At 47.4% G+C, this 22,465-nt stretch overlaps 1 protein-coding gene across 1 annotated transcript in view; it reads right to left on the reverse strand.

Moving 5' to 3' along the window:
- Positions 1-22,465, reverse strand: part of ZMAT4 (zinc finger matrin-type 4) — a 1,011,964-nt gene that overhangs the window by 258,951 nt on the left and 730,548 nt on the right. The window contains exon 6 of the mRNA XM_077455722.1: positions 20,386-20,482. Coding sequence (XP_077311848.1) covers positions 20,386-20,482 — 97 coding nt within the window. The remainder of the gene's footprint in view (positions 1-20,385; positions 20,483-22,465) is intronic.

A 22,465-nucleotide genomic window follows, 5' to 3' on the forward strand; every position in this document is an offset into this window, starting at 1 on the left:
GAAACCCATTGCTGTACCACCGATTGTCACCATGCTGCTCAGTGTAGCACTGCTGAAAAACTTCCAGCCAGTGCTGCCGAGTTAAACATATGTCTGATCGCAGCCCTCGGGGGCTGTAGATTGCAGTTGCTTGTGTCCTGTCTGACGTTCGTTCGTCTTTTTGTGCTATCTTTCAGAAATGACTGTGCAGAATTCCGGCATAATTCAGCAACTATAAACTCACACTCAGGGCCGGTGCTACCACTAGGCAAACCTGGCAGCCGCTTAGGGTGCCCTGCTGCCTAGGGCGCCCAGCCACTGGTGTTCCTACTCTCTTCACTCTGCAGCAAGCAACGAAGTCTCAGCATCAGCATGCAGCCGCCGCTCTGTTCACACACAGTGTCAGAGGCTCAGGACTGTGTCTGTACCTCATCTCCTGAATGAATGGAAGCAAGCAAACATTCATTGATGGGCGCAGGTAGGCTGCATTTGATGGGCGCAGGTAGGCTGCATTTGATGGGCACAGGTAGGCTGCATTTGATGGGCGCTGGTGAAGCTACATTGATGGGTGCTGGTAGGCTGCATTTGATAGGGTGCTGGTAGGCTGCATTTGATGGGCGCTGGTAGGCTGCATTGATGGGCTCTGGTAGGCTGCATTTGATAGGATGCTGGTGAGGCTGCATTGATGGGCGCTGGTAAGGCTGCATTTGATAGGGCACTCGTGAGGCTGCATTGATGGGCGCTGGTAAGGCTGCATTTGATAGGGCGCTCGTGAGGCTGCATTGATGGGCGCTGGTAAGGCTGCATTTGATAGGGAGCTCGTGAGGCTGCATTGATGGGTGCTGGTGAGGCTGAATTTGATAGGGCGCTCGTGAGGCTGCATTGATGGGCGCTGGTAGGCTGCATTGATGGGCGCTGGTAGGCTGCATTTGATAGGGTGCTGGTGAGGCTGCATTGATGGGCGCGGTAGGCTGCATTGATGGGCGCTGGTAGGCTGCATTTGATAGGGTGCTGGTGAGGCTGCATTGATGGGTGCTGGTAAGGCTGCATTTGATAGGGCGCTCGTGAGGCTGCATTTGATAGGGCGCTCGTGAGGCTGCATTTGATAGGGCGCTCGTGAGGCTGCATTTGATAGGGCTCTCGTGAGGCTGCATTGATGGGCGCTGGTAAGGCTGCATTTGATAGGGCTCTCGTGAGGCTGCATTGATGGGCGCTGGTAAGGCTGCATTTGATAGGGCGCTCGTCAGGCTGCATTGATGGGCGCTGGTAAGGCTGCATTTTATGGACGCTGGTGATGCAACATTTATGGGCACTGGTAAGGCTGCATTTGATGGGTGCTGGTGAGGCTGCATTTGATGGGCGCTTCATTAAAAAGATGAGTTTTACATGGGCAGGGGGAAGGGGGTGGAGCCAGGGGGGCGTCAAAATGAGGTTTCGCCTAGGGTGTCAAAAATACTTGCACCAGCCCTGCTCATACTGCAGAAAATCCTGGAAAGTTTATATACACCTTTTTTTTTTTTTTTTTTTTTTTTTTTTACAGTTCCACCGTGTAAGATGAAAATCCTCAGCAATGCCTTCGTAGTAAAAATTCGGATTTCTTAAAAAGGCGGCCTGCAAGGGTATCTGTGTCAGCGGAAACATCTGTGGGAAACATCTGTGCAGGGAGGATTTATATCCTCCGGGGATCAACCGTAACATTATAAATACATCTGTCTGGACTCATCGTCATTTACTATGCAAGCGGTAATCAGATGTCATTCTCTCCTTATTACTAGGTATGGCCTTTTACCGGCCTCCTGTATTTACACACAGATACAGTATATATATATATATATATATGGAATTATTTTATATGAAGAAATGTCATTTGCAACAATCTCATAACAACATGATAATCACTATACTAAGCAATAATTATTACTTGTGTTCGGGTCCTCACTAATAACATCGTTGGCTCCGTATTACATCTCTTTGTTTCTTATAATTATGTGATCTTGCTTATATTTCTGGAAATGTTTATATGTTTTCAGTTGCTGTTTTCTATAACACCGGCCATTGTTGTTTTACGGCCTTTAAGACCGTATCACCTCTAATTCCGACAACAAAACCCATTGGATTTTTTTTTTCCGACGGATTTCGTCCGAAACTGGTGTTGCATACACACGGGTCGGACAAAGTTGTCGGAAAATCCGATCGTTCGTAACGCGATGACGTATTTGCGTTACGATGGGACTACGTTCAGGCTAGTAGCCAATAGCTTTGGTCTAGGGAATTTGATCGGAGCATGCGTGGCACTTTTGTCCGATCGGACTTCTCTACAAAACGATCGGATCCGATCGGATCATGTTGTTGGAATATTTTATAGCCCTGCTCTAAAACTTCGTCCGTCGGATATTCCGACAGAAACAGTCCGATGGAGCCCACACACACAGGACAACACGGTCCGATCGGACATTTTCCATATCCGACCGTGTGTACAAGGGCTAAGACAGTTCAGAAAGGAAAGATCATACCTAGAAGCTCACAGTTATAAATATCCCTTTCACTGCCAGACCCAATGTGCCTTTTTTTTATTTTTTTTATTTTTGTTAACACGTTAAACCATTTTTTTTTTTTTATTTATTTATTACATTTTAATATGTTTATTTTTATATGTTTTATAATATTTATATAGTATTTAACTATTATTTATATAATGTTTGTTTTATATATTTAACTATTATTTATATAATGTTTGTTTTATATATTTAACTATTATTTATATGTTTGTTTTATATATTTTAAATATGACTATTATGTATTTATCTTAATTCATGTTTTATTATTAAATTTTTTTTTTTTTAATTGTTTACACTTTTGCACACACATTAAAATCTGCATTGTTTGCTACGGTAGTAAGGATGGTAAACACCCATGAAAAGTATATTATATTTTCTGAGAGCGGGGGGCCCGGGAGAATAAAATGGTGATAGTGTAGTTGACATTTTTTGTTTGTAGGATATTTGCGCATTTATTTATTTATTTATTTTACACCCCTCTCCTGTACATACTGCCTACTCTCATTCCCTCCACACCCCTCTCCTGTACATACTGCCTACAGTCATAACCCCCCCCCCACACCCCTCTCCTGTACATACTGCCTACAGTCATAACCCCCCCCCCCCCCCACACCCCTCTAATGTACATACTGCCATACAGTCATAACCCCCCCCCCCCAACACCCTCTAATGTACATACTGCCTACAGTCATAACCCCCACACCCCTCTCCTGTACATACTGCCTACAGTCATAACCCCCCCCCCCCCACACCCCTCTCCTGTACATACTGCCTACAGTCATAACCCCCCCCCCCCCACACCCCTCTCCTGTACATACTGCCTACAGTCAAACCCCCCCACACCCCTCTCCTGTACATACTGCCTACAGTCATAACCCCCCCCCCCACACCCCTCTCCTGTACATACTGCCTACAGTCATAACCCCCCACACCCCTTTCCTGTACATACTGCCTACAGTCATAACCCCCCCCCACACCCCTATCCTGTACATAATGCCTACAGTCATATCCCCCCACACCCCTCTCCCTGTACATACTGCATACAGTCATAACCCCCCCCCCCCCCCCCACACACACACACACCCCTCTCCTGTACATACTGCCTACAGTCATAACCCCCCCCCCCCCCACACCCCTCTCCTGTACATACTGCCTACAGTCATAACCCCCCCCCCACACCCCTCTCCTGTACATACTGCCTACAGTCATAACCCCCCCCACACCCCTCTCCTGTACATACTGCCTACAGTCATAACCCCCCACCCCTCTCCTGTACATACTGCCTACAGTCATAACCCCCCCCACACCCCTCTCCTGTACATACTGCCTACAGTCATAACCCCCCCTCACACCCCTCTCCTGTACATACTGCCTACAGTCATACCCCCCCCCACACCCCTCTCCTGTACATACTGCCTACAGTCATAACCCCCCCCCCCACACACACAAACACCCCTCTTCTGTACATTCTGCCTACAGTCATAACCCCCCCCCCACACACACACACTCCTCTCCTATACATACTGCCCACTGTCATATCATCCACACTCCTCTCCTGTACATAATGCCTACAGTCATATCCCCCCACACACCTCTCCTGTACATATCGCCCCAACAAAATACTGTCTGCACTCCTCTCCTGTACACACTGCCCACTGTCATACACTCCGAACTCCTTTCCTGTACATACCGCCCCTGTCATCCTTCCACACCATGAGCAATGATAGGCTGCACTGATGGGCAATGATACGCTGCACTGATTGGCAATGGTATGCTACACTGATTGGCAATGGCATGCTGCTCTGATAGTCTGCACTAATGGGCACTGATAAGCACTGATGCCCAATGATAGGCACTGATAAAGGCTGCATTGATGACCACCGATGAGGCGGAACTGATAAGCTGCACTGATGGGGCTGCACTGATGGACACTGATGAAGCTGCACTGATGGACTGTACCGATGGGCACTGATCAGCTGCACTGATGGCCACTCATGAGGCGGAACTGATGGGCACTGATGGGACTGTACTGATGGGCACTGATCAGCTGCACTGATGGGCACTGATGAGGCTGCGCTGATGGCCACTGATAGGCTAAATTAATGGGCACCGATAGGCTGCACTGATGAGACTATACTGATTGGCTACACTGATGAGGCTGCACTGATGGGCAATGATAGGCTGTACTCATAAGGCACTGAAAAGCACTGATGAGGCAGCGCTGATGGCCACTGATGAGGCGGAACGGATAAGCTGCACTGATTGGGCACTGATAGGCTGTACTGATGGGACTATACTGATGGGCACTGATGAGGCTGCACTGATGGGCACTGGTGAGGCTTCACTGATGGTCACTGATAGGCTGCACTGATGGCCACTGATGAGGTGAAATTGATAAGCTGCACTGATGGGGCTGCACTGATGGGCACTGATGAGGCTGCACTGATTTATGCTGCACTGATGGGTACTGATATGCTTTAGGTTATTGTTAAAGTTGTTATTGATATTTATTTTTTGAACTTAATTCTGAATACAACATTTGACAGTGTAATTTCATGAGATCATTTACGAGGGCCGTGTTAGGGGGTGGAATTAGGGGCGGGGCATTGTAGGGGTTGGGTGGGGCAACTGGTGACGAGTAACTCTTAAGCTGCGGACACATGACCGTTTTGCCATCAGAATAAACTCCGACAGATTTTTCTGATGGAGTTCCGCTGAAACGGTCTTGCCTACACGCGATCACCACCAAAGTCTGATTGTTTAGAACGCAGTGCAGTACAACACGTACGACGGGACTAGAAAAAAGTTCAATAGCCAATAGCTGCCCTTTGCGTCGTTTTTGGTCCGTTGGAATAGCACACAGACGAACGGTTTTCCGATAGGAATTGATTCCGTCGGAAAGATTTAAAACACGTTCTATTTCTAGGTCCGTCAGAATTTTCAGGGGGGGAAAAAAGTCTGATGAGGCCCCACACGATCGGAATATCCAATGAAAAGATTCCGTCTGACTTTTTCTGGCCGAACATACGCGGCATAAAGGCTTAGCTGGTGGCTCAGGACTTGACATTTTGAGCCCTGGAATAAACTATGCCCCATCTTTGGTGTCTACAGAGAAATAGCATCCCATGGTTAATATCAATGGGAGCAATAGTGCCCCATCATTGGTATCAGTGGGAGCAATAGTGCCCCATCATTGGTTGTCATTGGGAGGAATAGCGCCCATCATTGGTGTCATTGGGATGGAATTGTGCCCCATCATTGGTGTCCTTGGACCCATCTTTGGTGATGAATCACAATTTTTTTTGCTTAGAATAAAGCAATGCCCCATCTTTGGTGTCTATGGAGGAATAGGGTCCCATCGTTGGTGACAGTGGGAGGAATTGTACCCTATGTTTGTGTCAGTGGGAGGAATAGTGTCCCATCGTTGGTGTCAGTGTGAGAATAGCATCCCATCAATGGTGTCAGTGGGAGGAATTGTGCCCATCATTGGTGTCCTTGGGCTCCATCTTTGATGTCAATAGGAGGAATTAGGACCATCTTTAGTGTCACTGGGAGGAATTGTGCCCCATATTTGATGTCAGTGTGAAGAATAGCAACCCATCAATGTGTCACTGGGAGGAATAGTGTCGCATATTTGGTGTCATTGGAAGGAATAGTGCCCCATCTTTTGTGTCAGTGGAGGAATTTGTGCCCCAACTTTGGTGTCAATGGGAGGGATTGTGCCCCATTTTTAGTGTCATTGGGCGAAATTGTGCCCCATCTTTGGTGTCAGTGGGAGGAATTGTGCCACATTTTTGGTGTCAGTGGGAGGAATTGTGCCCATCTTTGGTGTCATTGGGAGGAATAGTGCCCCATCAATGGTGTCAGTGGGAGAATAGTGCCCCATCAATGGTGTCAGTGGGAGGAATAGTGCCCCATCATTGGTGTAAGTGGGAGGAATAGTGCTCCATCTTTGTTGTCAGTGTGAAGAATAGTATCCCATCAATGGTGTCAGTGGGAGGAATTGTGCCCCATCATTGGTGTCCTTGGGCACCATCTTTGATGTCAATAGGAGGAATTGGGACCCATCTTTAGTGTCACTGGGAGGAATTGTGCCCCATTTTTAGTGTCATTGGGCGGAATTGTGCCCCATTTTTAGTGTTATTGGGCGGAATTGTGCCCAATTTTTAGTGACATTGGGAGGAATAGTGCCCTATCTTTGGTGTCAGTGTGAAGAATAGCGACCCATCAATGGTGTCAGTGGGAGGAATTGTGCCCCATTTTTAGTGTCTGTGGGAGGAATTGTGCCCCATTTTTAGTGTCTGTGGGAGGAATTGTGCCCCATCTTTGGTGTCTGTGGGAGGAATAGTGCCCCATTTTTAGTGCCATCGGAAGGAATTCTGCCTCTTCATTGGTGTCAGTGGAAGAAATGATGTCCGATTGTTGGGATCAGTGGATGAAAACAATGCCCCAAGGGCCGGATAAAAAGCAAACAAAGGGCCCCAGTTTGGAGACCTCTGGCCTAATAGATAAGGCTCTACATTGGGTTTGTTATGGGAGATATAAATGGACTGTTTCATAGTTTCATAGTTAGTAAGGTTGAATAAAGACACCAGTCCATCCAGTTCAACCTGAGTGAGTGTCTACAATTGTCCCTATCCCTGTACATTGCACCCTCACATCGGTCCCTACCCTCAAGGAGCCCACAATCCAAGGTTCCCATTCATATACTAGGGGCCAATTTTGGTCAGAAGCCAATTAACCTACCGGCATGTCTTTGGAGTGTGGGGAGGAAACCGGAGTACCCGGAGGAAACCCACACAGGCAGAACATGCAAACTCCAGGTAGGTGGTGTCATGGTTGGGATTTGAACCAGCGACCCTTCTTACTGCTAGGTGAGAGTGCTAACCACTACACCACTGTGCCGCCCTGTTATTACTGGACTTTTTTTTTCTGAAAATGCCGTTTATTTGGCTGTTATGGCAATCCACTGTGCACTGACCTGCGCATGCATATACATCAGGGAGGCGAGTTCCCCCAATCGGCATACTTGTTACCGGTCAGCGATGGAGGACAGGAACGCGCCGGGCGGCATAATGCCGTCTTCTGCGTCTCTCCCGATGGTCTTCTCTTTTACCAGACCGCTTGGCGTTTCCGTAGAATAGCGGAAAAGGTATTAATGTGAAATACGTCTCGGGACAGACAGTCCTTCTCTGACTGCAGCGCAGATTATAGAATCAATATGAAGAGAAGATTTGCTCTGGCTTCTCTCTCTCGCCATCATCAATCTCCGGCATTAATAAAGAAAAAGAAAAAAAATCAATACAAAGTCTTTTACCTTTACTATCTAACCCCAATAAAAACGGGGAATATATATCTACAGCCGACTCCACTCATCCCTGATCTTCAATGTGCTGCACAATTTCACAACACACAAAATATTAAAAAGAACAAGTGCAGGGGCGGACTGACAACTCATGGGGCACCTGGGGCAATAGGAGATTATGGGGGCCCCCGGGCAATAGGAGATTATGGGTCCCCCGGGCAATAGGAGATTATAGGGTCCCCCGGGCAATAGGAGATTATGGGGTCCCTGGGGCAATAGGAGATTATGGGGTCCCCCGGGCAATAGGAGATTATGGGGCCCCCCAGGGCAATAGGAGATTATGGGGTCCCCCGGGCAATAGGAGATTATGGAGTCCCCTGGGCAATAGGAGATTATGGGGTCCCCCGGGCAATAGGAGAATATGGGGTCCCCCGGGCAATAGGTGATTATGGGGTCCCCCGGGCAATAGGAGATTATGGGGCCCCCCAGGCAATAGGAGATTACGGAGCCCCGGGCAATAGGAGATTATGGGGTCCCCCGGGCAATAGGAGATTATGGGGTCCCCCGGGCAATAGGAGATTATGGGGCCCCCGGGCAATAGGAGATTATGGAGCCCCCTGGCAATAGGAGATTACGGGGCCCCCGGGCAATAGGTGATTACGGAGCCCCCAGGCAATAGGAGATTATGGGGCCCTCGGGCAATAGAAGATTATGGGGCCCTCGGGCAATAGGAGATTATGGAGCCCTCGGGCAATAGAGATTATGGAGCCCTCGGGCAATAGGAGATTATGAGGCCCCCGGGCAATAGGTGATTATGGGGCCCCCGGGCAATAGGAGATTATGGGGCCCTCGGGCAATAGGAGATTATGGAGCCCTCGGGCAATAGGAGATTATGAGGCCCCCGGGCAATAGGTGATTATGGGGCCCCCGGGCAATAGGAGATTATGGGGCCCCCGGGCAATAGGAGATTATGGGGCCCCCGGGCAATAGGAGATTATGGGGCCACCGGGCAATAGGAGATTATGGGGCCACAAACTATACACACAGACACACACACAGTATACAATCACACAGTATACACACACACACACACACACACACACACACACAGTATACAATCACACACACACACAGTATACAATCACACAGTATACACAGACACACACACACAGTATACAATCACACACACACACAGTATACAATCACACAGTATACACAGACACACACACACAGTATACAATCACACACACACACAGTATACAATCACACAGTATACACAGACACACACACACAGTATACAATCACACAGTATACACAGACACACACACACAGTATACAATCACACACACACACAGTATACAATCACACAGTATACACAGACACACACACACAGTATACAATCACACAGTATACACAGATATGTTTCTATTGGCTGTGAAGGTACTGGAGAGGCGGGGCAGGAATAATCTCGGGATTTTTAGACCAAAAAGATGTCGGTAAGGGACATTTCAGAGACAGATGTAAAAAAAAAAAATGGGGCCACACAGTATACACAAACACACAGTATACAACCACACAGGTTACACATACATGTACACACAGTACACACAGATAGACCAAAAGGATGTCGGTAAGGAACATTTCAGAGGCAGATGTAAAAAAAACTCAGATTTGTACATACTGTCTCTGGTTTTACTGAGGCTGGCAACCTTGGCGGGGCCCCCTAGTGGCCCCTGAACGAGCGCATAACTTTATACGATCGCGTCTCACATCGTCCTATTACTACAGCATCGGTGCTGCTGACGTGATAACGGGGGAGGGTATGGAGGTTTTCTAGTCTTCCCAACACTAGGGGGGAAGCTTAAAGTGATTGTAAACCTCAGACATGAAATCTGAACAAAGCATACCCCTCTATAAGTGTGTACTCGTCTCGCTCCAGAGCACTAAATGTTATTTCTGTCTGCGGTCTCCTTCCTCTGCTGTCAGCAGGAGTCATTTCTTTCTGACAAGTTTTCGAGAGATAAAAGGGTGACAGGGGAGGGAGCCCCGGGACACAGCCTGTGATTAACAGCCTCAGATCTGTCCCCTGTGTGCTGTGTGAAGGGGGTGCGTCGCCCTTTCCTTCCAATCAGCGCTCGCTGACCTCTGCAGAGTATAACTTCAGCTCCCTGCCCCCTGCTTTCTGACAGCTCAGACAAGCTGTATACATTCTTGACTTTAAACGGCTGTAGAGAGGAGAAGACCACAGATAAACAGGTCCGACTTATGTAGGAGGATTTTTTTCATCTCTGTGTATCACCTGAGCCCAGTCACTTCACTGCAGGGGTGGACTGACCATTCGGGCACTCTGACACTGCCCGAGTGCCCTCCGGGCCACTAGGGGGCCCCATCAGGGTCGCCAGCCTCAGTAAAACCAGAGACAATATCTAAAAATCTGTGTTTTTTTTTTTTACATCTGTCGCTTACCGACATCCTTTTGGTCTAAAAATCCTGAGATTATAGCTGCCCCACCTCTCCAGTACCTTCTCAGCCAATAGAAACATGTCTGTGTATATTGTGTGATTGTATACTGTGTGTGTTTGTGTATACTGTGTGTGTTTGTGTATACTGTGTGATTGTATACTGTGTGTGTTTGTGTATACTGTGTGATTGTATACTGTGTGTGTGTGTGTCTGTGTATACTGTGTGATTGTATACTGTGTGTGTGTCTGTGTATACTGTGTGTGTGTGTGTGTCTGTGTATATTGTGTGATTGTATACTGTGTGTGTGTCTGTGTATAACTGATAACTAAGATGATTTTTTTTTTTTTTTTTTTTTTACATCTGTCTCTGAAATGTCCCTTACTGACATCCTTTTGGTCTAAAAATCCCAATACTATAGCTGCCCCGCCTCTCCAGTGTCTTCTCAGCCAATAGAAGCATGTCTGTGTATACTGTGTGTACATGTATGTGTATACTGTGTGATTGTATACTGTGTGTACATGTATGTGTATACTGTGTGATTGTATACTGTGTGTACATGTATGTGTATACTGTGTGATTGTATACTGTGTGTGTGTGTATACTGTGTGTACATGTATGTGTATACTGTGTGATTGTATACTGTGTGTACATGTATGTGTATACTGTGTGTACATGTATGTGTATACTGTGTGTACATGTATGTGTATACTGTGTGTACATGTATGTGTATACTGTGTGATTGTATACTGTGTGTCTGTGTATACTGTGTGTACATGTATGTGTATGCTGTGTGATTGTATACTGTGTGTGTGTATACTGTGTGGCCCCATAAGCTCTGATTGCCTGGGGGCCCCTTAGTCTCCTATTGCCTGGGGGCCCCATAATCTCCTATTGCCCGGGGGCCCCATGAGTTGTCAGTCCGCCCCTGATGCTCACACATCTTGGGCGGAGGGGCAGGGGCGCAATATGGCATGTTCGCTCCCTGGGCTCTAGAGGACTTGGTCCCGGTGTCCCTATCATATAAGGTCCTCCATCCAAAAGTGTCCGCTGCATACTGCGCATGCGCAGTACACAGCAACACAGATTCCGAAAATTGCCGAGGATGAACGGCGCCTGCGCCGTGAGTCCAGGTTCTATCCCCACCATCCAAGTGGACATAGAGTAGGAATATAAAAGAGCCGAGCGCAGCGAGGCCGAGCCCGAAGCGTGGCGAGCGAAGCGAGGGGCCCTCTAATATTCACAACCCTATGTCCGCTTGGATGGTGCGGCTACCACCTCCACTCACGGCGCAGGCGCCGTTCAGCTTCGGAGATTTTCCGAAGCTTCGTCATGCGCAGTACGGGGCGGACACTATATGATGGCCGGACACTATATGGCAGAACACCGGCACTGGTTCCTATCACCAGTGCAAAGAATGCATGCAATGCTAATTTTAGCCCCAATACAAGTAATCCCTACTCATCAACCTAAACGAATTTAAGGAGCGAATCTCGGCAGGGCTTTGATCTCATCTTAAAGCGGGAGTCCGCTGGGAGTCCGCGTTTTTTTTTTTAAAAAGCCAGCAGCTACAAATACTGCAGCTGCTGACTTTTAAAATAGTGACACTTACCTGTCCAGCGCGCCCGCGATGTCGGCGCCCGAAGCCGATCTCTCGATCGTCTCTCGGGTCCTGCCGCCGCCATCTTGGGTATGGGAATCAGGAAATGGAGCCTTTCAGCTTCATTTCCCGGTTCCCTACTGCGCAATGCGCGAGTTGCGCTGCGCAATAAGGATGGTCCCCCGCTGCCTCTGGGATCTGTGTGTTTCCCAGCAGGCAGCGGGGCACTTGCGGAAAGGGGCGGGCACTTGCAGAAAGGGGCGTAATCTACGCCCCTTTCCGCAGAGAGCTATCCCGGAAGTGGGTGCAGATACTTGTACTGTACAGGTATCTGCACCCCCCTCCCCCCTGAAAGGTGCCAATTGTGGCGCCGGAGGGGGGTTGGGTTCCGATGAGCGGAAGGTCCACTTTAGGGTGGACCTCCGCTTTAATGAAATGACAACGACCCTTACAAAGTACGATGATTTTGGGATCTTTGGGATGATAAGCCTGGTGAATGAATACCCACATGTGCAATCCAGGACCTGAGCTGAAATACGAAAACCACAATCACTACAACAACCACGTTTCAAAGTTTATTGGTACTCGAGGACAGATTTGGGAAACAACAATAAAAAAAAAAAAAATAAAAAAAAAAATGCAACAAAAGGTTCATATAGTTGAGGTTTGAACCATAAATCTAATAATAGTTTGTACTGAAATTCTGTGTTTTAATTATCACGAATCCCAACAACAGACAGAAGCCGGAGGCCGCCGCCACTCCAGCATGTTAAGGAAATGTGAAATCCAGGCCTGGAGCCGCCCCTCTCGGTGATGAAATGACAACGTGCTTCTAATATAAATGGGCTTATATTCCCCAGTGTACACTATGCTGAGGACACAACTGTGTACACTATGCTGAGGACACAACTGTGTACACTATGCTGAGGACACAACTGTGTACACTATGCTGAGGACACAACTGTTCAAAAGTCTTCCTTTCCCAGTGCAGCTTAATTGTGTGCAACAAGAGACACAAGGGAGTGAGGTCATAGGGATGCGTTTATCATGATCCGTGTAAAAAGTTCTACATGTCCCTCAGGACAGTACCCGTGCCCCCATACCCTTTTTATGGCCAATATCTTTACTGTCAAAAAAGTTCCACTGCATTAGTGCATGCATTTTTGTTGTCTACATGAATCTATTTTTTATTTAATTTTTTTTGGGGGGGGGGGGGGGGGGGGATAAATATATACTTGAATATATGCCTGTTTTCTCCATATTGCCACTCTTTGGCATTGCTCTTAAAAGTAAGTTATTTGGAAAGTAAGATATTGGCAATCGGCAACAAACAGTAGGACTGACCAGAGAGTGATCACTTTGACATAGTTTGCCAGAGAGGGATCACTTGGCACAGTTGGCCAGAGAGGGATCACTTGACACAGTTGGCCAGATAGGGATCACTTGGCACAGTTGGCCAGAGAGGGATCACTTGACACAGTTGGCCAGAGAGGGATCACTTGGCACAGTTGGCCAGAGAGGGATCACTTGACACAGTTGGCCAGAGAGGGATCACTTTGACATAGTTTGCCAGAGAGGGATTTCTTTAACACCGTTGGCCAGAGAGGGATCACTCGACACAGTTGGCTAGAGAGGGATCACTTGACACTGTTGGCCAGAGAGGGATCACTTGACACTGTTGGCCAGAGAGGGATCACTTTCACATAGTTTGCCAGATAGGGATTGCTTTAACACAGTTGGTCAGAGAGGGATCACTTTGACACAGTTGGCCAGAGAGGGATCACTTTGACAAAGTTTGCCAGAGAGGGATTTCTTTAACTCCGTTGGCCAGAGAGGGATCACTTGACACAGTTGGCCAGAGAGGGATCACTTTCAAATAGTTTGCCAGAGAGGGCTTTCTTTAACACAGTTGGTCAGAGAGGGATCACTTTGACACCGTTGGCCAGAGAGGGATCACTTGACACAGTTAGCTAGAGAGGGATCACTTGACACTGTTGGCCAGAGAGGGATCACTTTCACATAGTTTGCCGGAGAGGGATTTCTTTAACACAGTTGGTCAGAGAGGGATCACTTCACACAGTTGGCCAGGGAGGGATCTATTTGATGCTTTTGGCCAGAGAGGGATCACTTTGACGCAGTCAGCCAGAGAAGGGTCACTTTGACACAGTTGGCCCGGGAGGGATCATTTTGACACAGCAGACCAGGGAGGGATCATTTTGACACAGCGGACCAGAGAGGGATCACTTTGTCACACTTGGCCAGTGAGGGAACACTTTAACACAGTTGACTAGACAGGGATCACTTTGACACAGTTGGCCAGAGGAGGATCACTTTGAAGCAATTGGCCAGAGAGGAATCACTTTAATGCAGCAGGCCAAAAAGGGATCACTTTGACATAGTTGGCCAGCGAGGGATCACTTTGATGCAGTTGGCCAGAGTGATAGATTACTTAGATGCAGCTGGCTAGAGAGTGACCACTTTGATGCTTTTGACCAGAGAGGGACACGGTCAGTCTGAGAGGGATCACTTTGAGGCAGTTGGCCAGAGGGATCACTTTGAGGCAGTTGGCCAGAGAGGGATCAGTTTGAAGCAGTTGGCCAGAGAGGGATCACTTTGATGCTGTTGGCCAGAGAGGGATCACTTTGACGCAGTCGGCCAGAGAAGGGTCACTTTGACACAGTTGGCCCGGGAGGGATCATTTTGACACAGCAGACCAGAGAGGGATAGTTTTGACACAGTGGACCAGAGAGGGATCACTTTGTCACACTTGGCCAGTGAGGGAACACTTTAACACAGTTGGCTAGACAGGGATCACTTTGAAGCTGTTGGCCAGAGAGGGATCACTATAACACAGTTGGCTAGATGGGAATCATCTAGCGATTGGCCAGAGAGGGATCACTTTGACATAGTTGGAAGCCATCTAGGACCTGGAACCCGACGTATCTCCATTTCTACTGCATATGGCAGGTCAGTAATTAAAAGAGCGGGGATGCAGTTGCTGGATTGTTCTTTAACCACTTGAGATCCGCGGTATAGCCAAATGATGGCTACAGCGCGGATCTCCTTTTCCGGGACGACGTCAATAGACATAGTCCCGTGCACGAGCGCCCTGCGCACCCCCTGAGGGGCGCGCGCGGCGCGCTCCGTGATCGGCGAGTCTACGAGACTCGCCTGATCACCGATCCGTGCAAGGGGTCGATCCTGACCCCTTATCACGTGATCAGCTGTCAGCCAATGACAGCTGATCATGTGATATAACGGAGCCGGTAATCGGCTATTATTCCTCCTCGCGCTGAGAGCGCGAGGAGAAAAAAAAAAGCCGATTACCAGCGGCCATGATCGGGACATCAGTCCCGATCATGGCCAGCCCTGCTAGTTCCCACCTGCCCCCTGCCAGTGCCCACCTGCCCCCTGCCAGTGCCACATTAAAAAAAGTAAGTGCCCCCCGTCAGTGCCACCCAGCAGTGCCCACAGTGCCCACAATCTGCCTCAACAAAGGTGCTGCACCCCAGTGCCACATATCCGTGCCCATCAGTGTCATCTACCAGTGCCCAGCAGTGCCACCTATCAGAGCCACCTATCAGTGCCACCTATCAGTGCCCATCAGTCCCATCTATCAGTGGTACCTATCAGTGCCCATCCGTGTCACCCATCTGTGCCACCCATCCATGCCACCTTATCTGTGCCCATCTTTGCCCATCAGTGCCGCCTTATCTGTGCCCATCGGTGCCGCCTTATCTGTGCCTATTAGTGCCGCCTTAACTATGCCTATCAGTGCCCACCAGTGCAGCCTATCAGTGCCCAACAATGCAGCCCATCAGTGCCCACCAGTGCAGCCTATCAGTGCCGCCTCTTCAGCGCACTTCAATGAAGGAGAAAAATGACCCGTTTGCAAAATTTTATAACAAACTATTAAACATGATTTATTTTTTATTTTTTTTGCATCTTTTTTTGTTTGTTTAGCAAAAAATAAAACTCCCAGCTGTAACTAAATACCACCAAAAGAAAGCTCTATTTGTGGGAAAAAAATGATAAAAATGTCATTTGGGTACAGTGTTGTATGCCCGCGCAATTGTCATTCAAAGTGCATCAGCGCTGAAAGCTGAAAATTGGTCTGGGACTGAGGGGGGTTTAAGTGCCCAGTAAGCAAGTGGTTAAATGGAGCAAATACAGTATAATTATGATATATATATATATACACACACACATTATACTGATCATTGTGTTCCCGCATATGATAGATATAAGATGTAACAATGTAAGATGTCTCCACATACAGACCTTAAATAATCTCTTCCCGGCATCAATCGGTGAAGTGCGGGTCTCAGATATGTCTGTTATTTGTAAAGCCAACCATCATGCAAGTTCAAATGTAATTCCGACGCCCGGTAGTCATTACACGCGCCTCTAAATAAATGAGAAAAATGATGCGCGGTGTCTGATATTTCAATATATCACCTATGCAGCACTATAATGGTCCCCTGACGTCACAGGCGGTCTTCGCTCAACACCAAACTCTGGGGGGGGGGGGGTTCCATGGTGTCTTAGGAGGTGCAAGCACACCTCGTGTACACTGTGTAGCTGTTGATCAGTTCATATATTATACAGGGAGCAGGAGCCGAGCACGCATTTCTTCTGAAAATTTATACATCAGAATGACCAATGTGACCGCAGGAAAAAAAAAAAAAGAGAGAGAGAGAATTCTTCTTCCACGTGTCCCCCAGCGTGCGTTCTAATCACCCATACTGATGAAAAGAACTGCAATCTGCATAAGAGCAAATCTGTGTGTAACTAACGGACCCCGACTATCCCATTGTAAAAAAAAAAAGAGACTGTAGCTGCTGTTCTGAAGGCTTAGCCTGTGAATACACAGTGGCCTAGATTTCCAGAAGTGTTACCTTCTATTCTCTACATTGCTAAAGAATTAACAAGTCAGATGAACTTCGCCGGAGTGAGATTTGCTCTTTTTTTTTTTTCTTTGGGGGCGAATCTAGGCCATTTGGATGTTATTCTGAAGACGAACACTTAAAGGCCTGTTAATTCGGAAATACCGGATCTGCCAGTCTAAACGGCGCCCTCGTTTGATCAATCTGTGAACATCTGCATGTCATATCCACTCATAGAGAGGCCCACGCGCTGTGTACCGCGCTCTGCGCTTTTTACTTTTACTATAATGTTTTTATTGGATAATTTTATGTCAATTTAAAGCAGCGAATGTTAGAAGCTCCAAACATTCCTTTAGCAAAAAAGGTGAGGCAATATAACCACTTCAGCCCTGGAAGATTTACCCCCCCCCCTTCATGACCAGGCCATTTTTTTGTGATACAGCACTGCGTTATTTTAACCACTTACAGACCGGACCAATTTGCTGGTCAAAGACCAGACCACTTTTTGCGATTCGGCACTGCGTCGCTTTAACTGACAATTGCGCGGTCGTGCGACGTGGCTCCCAAACAAAATTGACGTCCTTTTTTTTCCCACAAATAGAGCTTTCTTTTGGTGGTATTTGATCACCTCTGCGGTTTTTATTTTTTTGCGCTAGAAACAAAAATTGAGCGACAATTTTGAAAAAAAACGCATTATTTTTTACTTTTTGTTATAATAAATATCCCCCAAAATATATAAAAAAAAAACATTTTTTCCCCTCAGTTTAGGCCGATACGTATTCATCTACATATTTTTGGTTAAAAAAAATCGCAATAAGCGATTATTGATTGGTTTGCGCAAAAGTTATAGCGTTTACAAAATAGGGGATAGTTTTATAGCATTTTTATTAATAATTTTTTTTTTTTTTTTTTTACTAGTAATGGCGGCGGTCAGCGATTTTTATTCTGACTGCGACATTGTGGCGGACACATCGGACATTTTTGACACATTTTTGGGACCATTGTCATTTATACAGTAATCACTGCTATATAAATGCAGTGATTCCTGTGTAAATGGCACTGGCAGTGAAGGGGTTAACCAGTGGGTGGCAGTGTAGGGGTTAAGTGTTCCTAGGGGTGTGTTACTAACTGTGGGGGGGTTGGGCTTTCATTTAGTGAACACTGATCTCTGCTCCAATCACATGGAGCAGAGATCAGCGTCACTAGTTGCTAGGCAGAATGGAGAAATGCTGTTTACTCGGCATTTCCTCCATTCGGCCGCTCCGTGAGACGATCGCGGGGATGCCCGCGGCGATCGAGTCCGCGGGTCCCGCGACCGGACTCACGGGGGTCCCAACCAGCGCGGGAGCGCGCCGCCGCCGGGGCGCTCCCGATGGCAGGGCGGCATTGAATATTGGACGTACCTGTACGCCAATATGCCTGCCCGTGCCATTCTGTCAACGTACATCGTCGTGCGCTGGTCGGGAAGTGGTTAACTGACAATTGCGCGGTTGTGCAACACTACACTTTTTTTCCCCCACAAATAGAACTTTCTTTTGGTGGTATTGGAGCACCTCTGCGATTTTTAATTTTTGCCGTGCGGCCCCCCCCTTCCCCAAGGCACCCCCCCATTTTGAGGCCACGCGGCCTGGTACGGCTCAGGAGGGGGGGGGGGGGCGCTCGCTCGTCCCCACCCCCTTTCCTGGCCGGCCGGGTAGCGTGCTCGGATAAGGGCCTGATATGGACCTAGGTAGGGGACCCCCACGCCGATTTTTCGGCGTAGGGATTCCCCTTTAAGTCCATACCAGGTGACGGGGCCATCGATGACTCCTTCGCTGGCCCCCGGCTACCTGGAGACGCGCTCAAAATGAGCGGACTTTCCTCCGCGTGCATGGGCGAGTTCGTTCATTTCAAAAGTACGGCGGATAGTCCGACGGACTTAGTACGCCGTATTAGTCCGCTGCAAAAGTACCGTGTGTGGGCAAGTAGCTCGTTCGGATAGTCTGCTACGTGTGTACGCGGCATAAGGGAAACAGGCAGTGGAGCTTTGCGACTTCACTGTCCATTTCCTACTGCGCATGCGTGAGTCGCGCAGAGCTTTGTGAATGGGGAGCGCTGTGTTGTGGGACACACACAGTTCCCACAACACAACGCGCCCCATTCACCTGAAGACGCGAGGAGGAGAAGACCAAAGATCACCACGGAATAGGAAGAGGCAGATTAGGACGATCTGCCTAGCAACAGCCATTTCTGGTAAGTGAAAATAAAAATGTATTTTATTTATTCATTTATTGGAGCCTTTTTATGCATTTTATTTATTTATTTATTTTTTTTTAAGGGGTGGACCTCACCTTTAAAACTTAGCGGTCATAGAAGGTAAAAATTTACTGTGCAAAGAATAGCCAATCCCACGCAAGAAAATACAAGTAAAACAACACACAGTATTTTTAATTGCAGATCGAACAGCTTATTATCCCCCTTTGTATACAAAGACTTCATCACAGCTTTATAACTGCACACAACTGTCAATGATAACGAGGTATTGTAGAAACTCCATCATGATTCTGGGGTCCTGGTAATTTTACCCCCCAGGTTTCCTTTCCAGTTTAGTGCGGCATCAGCCAGGAAAGCAGCAACAGTCATTATTCAGGATCCTTAAACAGTCTAGGGCAGTGACGGTGAACCTTGGCACCCCAGATGTTTTGGAACTACATTACCCATGATGCTCCACTACACTACAGTGTGCATGAGCATCATGGGAAATGTAGTTCCAAAACATCTGGGGTGCCAAGGTTCGCCATCACTGGTCTAGGGGTTGCTTTTCTTTTTAATGTATTGCTGAATATATAGGGTAGGGCGTAGGGAGCCGTGGGATACTCCAAAATCCCTGAGCACTAACAAAAGGACACTCTTTAATCAGTAGCTACTCCTTGGTGCAGTCAGTTCAGTGGTAGCCCAACAGATGGACGGAGCTGAGACACCAATGTTCTAGGCCAGGCAGGCTTTAGCCTTAATGCACAAGGGGTTGCAGCAGTCACCGGGGTCCTGCACACAGATCTGTACTCACAATGGCCCCTTGGAAGCCACCTTCCAATATCTGACAGACTTTCCATAGTAAACTTTCCAGACTGGATCCTAAAAAAAAAAAAATCCCTTTGAATGGCCGCAACCAGCAAGTAGGCCTCCTAGTGCAGCAGGACCTCATTGGCCGCAGGCAGAATTTCAGCTGGGCTGCCCGGAATTGCAGCAGACCTTCAGGCTGGGAACATTTCCTCAATTCCCAGACCATTTATGCACTCCCCAGCCACCTACTGGGCACCCTCCCCCACGCATCGTCAAAAACAACAAGTATTCAGGTTGCCGATTCGCCATTCCATCCCACTACTTTCTGAACTCCTCCAGAAGGCAGGAAGGAACAATCATAACCTGCAACCAATGGAACCCAGAACAGCCCAAAGCAATCACAGACTGCTCCATTGATTACAGCGAAGCCAAAGAGAACTAAATTGACGTAGCCTTCCTAGCAACCTATATAGGAGGGGCCTACTTTTATTATTTACCAGTCCATGTCATGTCCCGGCAGTAACATTCCAAATAACAAAAAAGAATATCTCTTACTTGTTCTGATGCCGTGCACCCTTCAGATGTGCGTGGTACTGCTCCACCGAATTTAGTACCATATTGCATATGTTGCAAGAATAGCTGCTCCGTAATGCTGAAAAGTGATAAAAAGAAAAAAAAAAAAGATGAAAACAATATATACATAGACGTTATTAGAAAGAAAAAATCACTGATCCTCCATTGCAGCTTCTCCTATCAGATCATGATAAACATGTTATAGTCATCAGATAGGAATTTAGTGTCGGGCGCAATGCGCTCTCCTTGGTAAATGGAAGATATTTTTATGTGTTTGCTAATTAGGACTTCTTGCGCTCGCCTCTTATCATTCCGCACACATAATTAACCCTTTCATGACTAAGCCTATTTTTGGAATTTGGTGTTTAAAAGTTAAAATCCATATTTTTTGCTAGAAAATTACTTGGAACCCCCAAACATTATATATATATATTTTTTTAGCAGAGACTCTAGAGAATAAAACGGCGATTGTTGCAATATTTTATGTCACACGGTATTTGTGCAGCTGTGTTTTAAACGCAACTTTATGGAAAAAGGGACACTTTCATGAATTAAAAAAAAAAACAGTAAAATTAGCCCAATTTTTTTGCGTAATGTGAAAGATAATGTTACGCCGAGTAAATAGATACCAAACATGTCACACTTTATAATTGCGCGCACTTGACGACAAAGTACGGTACCTAAAAATCTCAATAGGCGACGCTTAAAATTTTTTTTTACGGTTACCAGGTTAGCGTTACAGAGGAGGTCTAGTGCTAGAATTATTGCTCTCGCTCTGACGATCGCGGCGATACCTCACATGTGTGATTTGAACACCGTTTACATACGCGGGTGCGACTTCCGTATGCGTTTTCTTTGCTTCGCGGGGACGGCGGGCGCTTTAAAAAATTTTTTTTACATTTTTTTATTTATTTTAAAATGACTAAATAGTTTAAAAAAAAAAAATAAAAAATGATCACTTTTATTGCTGTCACAACGAATGTAAACATCCCTTGTGACAGTAATAGGTGGTGACAGGTCCTCTTTATGGAGGGATCGGGGGTCTAAAATACCCCCCACCCCTCCTTTACACTTCAATGTATTCAGATCGCTGAAAACGGCGATTCTGAATACTGGATATTTTTTTTAAACCGGCGCCATTGGCAGCCGAGTAAACGGGAAGTGACGTCATGACGTCGCTTCCGTGTTTACGATGAGGAGACTCCCCAGCAGCCGGAGGCGTCGGATCACGAATCGGTGCTCCCGATCGAGCGGGAGCACCGGTAACAGCGGCGGGAGGTGGCGGGAGGGGGGGGGACGTCCCCTCCCGCTCCTGCGGCATAACAGCCGAGCGGCTTTTAGCCGCATCGGTTGTTATGCCTGGATAGCCAATCGCCTGCTGCAAAAAACGGTACTGGGATGATGCCTGCAGGTGCGGGCATCATCCCGGTATAACCCCCGGAAGCCGAGTACGCATATCTGCGTACGCTCGGCGGGAAAGGGTTAATAAAATATTTTTCTTAAATATCCCAAATAAATGCACTCGGGTCCCCCAAACTCAACCACTTCCACCCCCCTCTTGTAATAACCATCTCGCTATTATTAGGTCCACAAGGAACCCGTTTAAATGTTAGCCCTTGTACACACGGTCGGAGATTCCGACAACCAAATCCGTCGGATTTTGTCCGATGGAATTTGTCCGAAGCTGTTGCATACACATGGTCGGACAAAGTTGTCGGAAAATCCGACGTGATGACGTTATTTCGTTATGACGGGACTACGTTCAGGCTAGTAGCCAATAGCTTTGGTGTAGGAATTTGATCTGAGCATGCGTGACACTTTGTCCGATCGGAATTCTCTACACATGATCGGAGTATGTCCGATCGGAGCATTTTGTCGGAAAATTTTACCAACAAGTTGGAAAAATTGGTCCGTCGGATACTCCGACGGAAACAGTCCGATGGAGACCACACACAGTCGGAATATCCGACAAAACGGCCCCGATCGGACACATTCCGTCCGTGTGTACAAGGGCTAAGACAGAAAGTGCTAGACTATATGGAGCCAGAAAGTGAAACTGTCT

The sequence above is a fragment of the Lithobates pipiens genome, unplaced genomic scaffold, assembly GCF_037356315.1.
Source record: "Lithobates pipiens isolate NorthernLeopardFrog02 unplaced genomic scaffold, aLitPip1_a1.2 Scaffold_25, whole genome shotgun sequence".
Classification (NCBI taxonomy): Eukaryota; Metazoa; Chordata; class Amphibia; order Anura; family Ranidae; genus Lithobates; species Lithobates pipiens.